Source organism: Helobdella robusta (assembly GCF_000326865.2).
Source record: "Helobdella robusta unplaced genomic scaffold HELROscaffold_6, whole genome shotgun sequence".
Classification (NCBI taxonomy): Eukaryota; Metazoa; Annelida; class Clitellata; order Rhynchobdellida; family Glossiphoniidae; genus Helobdella; species Helobdella robusta.
The window spans coordinates 3,616,760-3,621,759 of NW_008705330.1; the positions used below are offsets into that span (position 1 = coordinate 3,616,760).

The 5,000-nt window shown below is 39.6% G+C and overlaps 1 protein-coding gene across 1 annotated transcript in view; it reads right to left on the reverse strand.

Annotated features, from left to right (window-relative positions):
• HELRODRAFT_189408 (hypothetical protein) overlaps positions 1 to 5,000 on the reverse strand; it is a gene marked incomplete at its 5' end in the record, with an annotated part of 7,193 nt that overhangs the window by 705 nt on the left and 1,488 nt on the right. Inside the window, 6 exons of the mRNA XM_009029286.1 lie at positions 337 to 428; positions 496 to 624; positions 1,491 to 2,030; positions 2,441 to 2,770; positions 3,463 to 3,498; positions 4,518 to 5,000. The exon at positions 4,518 to 5,000 is cut by the window's right edge and continues 289 nt beyond it. Of these exons, the coding sequence (XP_009027534.1) occupies positions 337 to 428; positions 496 to 624; positions 1,491 to 2,030; positions 2,441 to 2,770; positions 3,463 to 3,498; positions 4,518 to 5,000 (1,610 nt within the window). The remainder of the gene's footprint in view (positions 1 to 336; positions 429 to 495; positions 625 to 1,490; positions 2,031 to 2,440; positions 2,771 to 3,462; positions 3,499 to 4,517) is intronic.

Genomic DNA, 5,000 nt, shown 5'->3' on the forward strand with positions numbered 1-5,000 from the left:
GTATGTATGTATGTATGTATGTATGTATGTATGTATGTATGTATGTATGTATGTATGTATGTATGTATGTATGTATGTATGTATGTATGTATGTGTGTATGTGTGTGTGTGGATGTATGTGTGTGTGTATGTACTAATTCATTGTTATTCACAACCTAGCAGCAACCGTACATTTCACTATTCTAATGAAATCTTTAACAATCCTCTAAACTAAATAAAGCCTCGCCCAGCAAGCAGTTCGTCAGCCAGCAAAACTCTAGCCTACCGACGACGGCATGAAAAACAACGACATTATTGTGCACTGCACAGAGCACTGCACATACAACAATCACCAACCAGGCAGACAATGCAGCATTCTACAATAGCACCAACAACGCAGCATTTATGAACGTCAATTTGCTTGATATTTTTAATCGCCGACTGCATGCCTAACAACATTAAATTCTGTTCATTTGATAGCACCGTACCATCCTAACAACCTATTGTTTAACGAACCTTTCTGTTTATCGATCCATCTGATGCAGTTATCGTAGCAGTGTGGTTGATGCAGCAGCTCCTTCAGAAACTGCCACAGCTGGTTGCCGTGTCGCGATGGTTGCCCGCTCCTATCTTTGTAGTTCAGTTCTGTCGGCGTTGAAAGTTTTTAATTGGTTCACGTCCGTTTTAAATTAAACAACATAAAAAATTTGTAAGTTGCATTTTAATTTGTGGGTCCTGGAGCATCGCTATCTAATGATGATGTAAACTCATGAATGCTATCTCGTAATTAGTCCTCTCTCTCTCTCTCTCTCTCTCGCTGTGCTGTTAATATCGTTATGTTGACTCGATTGTATCAAAAGTTACTTCTCGCTTGTTCACGTGAATAAGTTCTCATTCATATTTCATATACCATGTTGTCAAGTTTTGTGTTATGACAGAAAACTTCTCTCTCTCAATGAGCGTTTCAAGTGACGGCACGCATATTACATTAAAAGCTCCTGACAACAGTTAAATATTTTATTTGCATATTTCATGCACTTAATTTGTTTATTAATTTGTTTATTTTTATTAATATTTAGTATTGAAACATCGTGCTGGTCTTTGAAGGCCGCTATGCTTATCTCAAATGTTAATTTTAAGTCTGCTCGTTTATCGGCGCTCGGCTAATTATTTTTATGTGTAAAATTTTATTTTAGCAATTAAAAATATTTTAAAATCTTGCTGAATAATTTGCTGGCTGCAAAAATATTGATAACACCATGCTGCCCTAAATGACTCATTGGAAACTCGCAAGGTACAAAACCTCTTCACATTTGCTATTAGACGATGCAGTCAGCAGGTCAAAGGTCAAAGTTTTCCATCTTTGCTAGTTGCAATAATAACGTGGTATTGGTATTATTATTGTTGTTGTTGTTGTTGTTGCTATTGTTTTGCACAGGCGTGTTAGAAAGATGAGGACCGACTCACCTTCAATTAACTTAAAATGAATAAACTTGACAGAAGCGACGAACCTGCCGGATCGACCTGAGACCCATAAAGAGCCTCGTAACCGTCGGAATGGGACGACGAAGCTGGAGAGGACGACAACGATGACATCGGTCGACGTGGAATGTCGACAAATGACGTCACATAATTGTTGAAGTTAGCTGGCAGTCCGTAGTAATTGCCGTTGAGAAAATTATAACTGTTGAGATTGCTGCTGCTGTTGTTGTTGTTTACGAAGAATGAGAACTGTGGAAGGATGGGGTCGTTGTTGTTGGAAAGGTGTTGTTGCTGTTTGAGCTCTGGAGGAAGTTTCATGTTCAGTGGCTCGTTGTAAAATGTTTCCTCTGAGTTTCTTCCTTCATTCTTGGTGTTCAAATTCCCAGTCTCGCGTGTCGGGATCGCACCAGTGCTGCATGTCGTTGATGTTTTTGCGTCATAAAGATCGGGTAGGTAGAGATTTTCCCCGACACAAACATTCTCACTGTTGACGACGTTGAAGTTGTAGAAGTCTAGCGATTTGTTCGCAGGGCTGATGCAGAACTGCTCATCTTGAGACAAGTAGTGAGCTGGAAGTAAAATGTATTTTAAGGATATGATGTTGAACATGAATGCCCCACACATTGCACGCACACAGTCATTCACAGCAACACTGCTTGAAATTGAAATGTTTCAATTAGAGAGCGCTCGAGAGCTCTTGAGACCAGCAATCGTTGGACTCTAGGAGCAATTGAGAAGATTGGACAGGCAGGCACGTCACGTAAACAATCGTTCACCTCATTTTTTAATTATTTGTTTATATCGCTTCTGCTTTCTGTGATGCTTATTTTATTATCAACATACTTTGCCAAAATATCAAACAAACACTCCCAGACGCAATAACACGCACAAACACACACGCACAAAAACTCACACAAACGCAGCAACACGCACGCGCGCACACACACACACACAAGCACATAGCAACATAAGTTTTCACCATTTTTCCAAAGTTCAAGTTCGACGAAGATGGCTTCTCCTTCCTCTCCAAACACTTCCTTCATCTCCATGCAGCCCATACCACACAAGGTTGCCCCATCAATATTCGTGACGTCATAGCTGTCGTTTGTTACTTCCGGTTTGATGTCAGCTTCATCCTTCGAGACTATATTTCTTTGCTTTCTACTTTTTATTCTGCATTGTTTTTCATTTGTGAAACTGGATGACGGAGACGACGTTGATGACGATGTCGGTGATGATGATGATGATGATTTGTTGAACATCCAGGTGCACCACGTCTTCACATCGGAGCATGACCAAATATGGGGATCTGCAGTGGATGAATGTCACGTGAACCACTTGAGCGTGTGTCGTACAGGCAAGTACAACTGCATTCCGATGCATGCATGCATGTACAGTGCATGTACAGTGCAACACACATGAATGTTTATATATACACATAAGAATGCAACACGTGCTTACAAACCCATACCTATACCTACTACAAACATTAATGCACAAACACGACTATTCGAATGCGTGAGTGTTCGTGTTCATGCAAAACCACACATTCATTGCAACATTACGCTGTATAAAATGATGACATTAAATTTGAGTTCATATTTTTTTGTACAATTTTTTAAATCAGTTTTAACGTTTCAAACTTTCAATTACTGACGTGAAGAAACAACTGATGGAATGTTTCACGAGTTTGAGCGTGAATCTTCTTTTATTCACTTTTCAAACGTTCAGACGTTGAAAATCAAACGAATTTCATTAAAAAGTTATTCACATCTGTTGAATTTTTGTGTGGCTGGTCTACTTCGAACTTCAAACTTTCCATTCACACTCTTCATTATGACAAATACAGCAACCATATTTTTCACCGCTACATTATCCTCTTCAATGATCCGATAAAACCTGCCTATAGATATCTTCATTCATTTCATCATCTTCATCATGTTTCTTTTATAGTTTGGTTTCATAATAAGCTCCCATGTTCCATGCTACCTACCTACCTACTTGCCAGCAAATGTTTCTTTGCAAGCTCACAGGCACCTGCATTGTTGTTGTTTCAATTGCAAAAATGATTTTATGTCTTTGGTCTCATAACATGATGATGAATGACCAACCACAGAAGACAACAGCATGAAAACGAACGAACCACATTCAACTAACTCTATATTGAATTAACTATTTTTCGAAATAATTAATGCATGGTGACAAATGAACTGCAGGCGAGCGACCTTACAAGTGAAATGATGACGAGGATGATTAGTGAGAATTGTGACTACGATCACAAATGATGTGATGTGACGGCATCTCATAAAATGGTGACAATGAAGTTTGCGGATCGAACGATGTAGGAAAACAAATGATGATTGAATAACATCAGTGATGATGAGTGGATGACAACAAATGTTAACATCATCAGTGATGTTGTAGCAGCAGTGGCGGCGGCGGTGGTGGTGGTGATGTTGTCGTTGATGAGAAAATAAACTGAACAGAAGATAATTGCAACGCAGGCGACAATTAAAATCTATGGACAGCGATAACGCGAGAAGAACACGTTCAACGTTTCGAAAACTATAATTTCTATCAGACTTTTTCTTCTACAGACACATCAATTAACTTTCCTGCTGATGTTAAAACCACAACTGGTAAAAATGTAATCATTGTTGATAACCTCATCCATCATATTACTTCGGAAAGATTCAAATGTAGATAGCACTGTTGCACTGGAGTTCACACAAACATTCATACAACACACACACACACACACATACAAACACACATGTATACACTATACACACACTCACACATACAAACAGCACTTCGTACCTTCTGCCGCATCAAAAACAGCAGCAGCAGCAAGCACGTCAGCTACTTTCACTTTCAGTCACACACGACTCAGTCACAATTAATTAAGCATGTTCAGTTCAAACTTCCGAAGGTTTGCTTGCCATGAAACAATCGCAAATGAAAAATTTGTATAACAACTTAACAACTGTACTGTAGGGCAGCTTTAATGTTGACAGGCCAAATGTAAAATCAAATGAAACGAAGCGAAAACTAACTTTTTGAGATTGCAAGAGTTTTGCAGAGGACGTCAGTGCTAGCGAGCAGATTACTGAGGTGATATATAGGCGATTGTCGTGGAGAGGCCCTCATTCGTTGTAAAACATTTGCTGTTGTTGTTGTTGTAGATGGCGAAAGAGAACTGGAATGTTGTTGGTGTTGTACTTCGTTGATGTATGTGTTGGATGATGTGTTGGATGATGTCATGGATGATGCTATGGAGGAGGTGCTGGACGGCAAGTTGAAGATGTCCCAGTCGTGCCAGGACTCATCCATTTCGTACTGACTGCAGTATGACGCTGCATTGGCGTCACAATATTTTTTGAGGAAATGTTGTTGTTGGAGGTGCGCTTGTTGATGTAATTGTTGCTGTTGTTGTAAGTGGCAAGGTTGTGGTTCCGCTAAGTTATGCTGACTGGAAAAATCGTATGAAAATGTTTCATCGAACGGTGAACTGCCGCAAGCCGGCAGTGGGTGGAAAT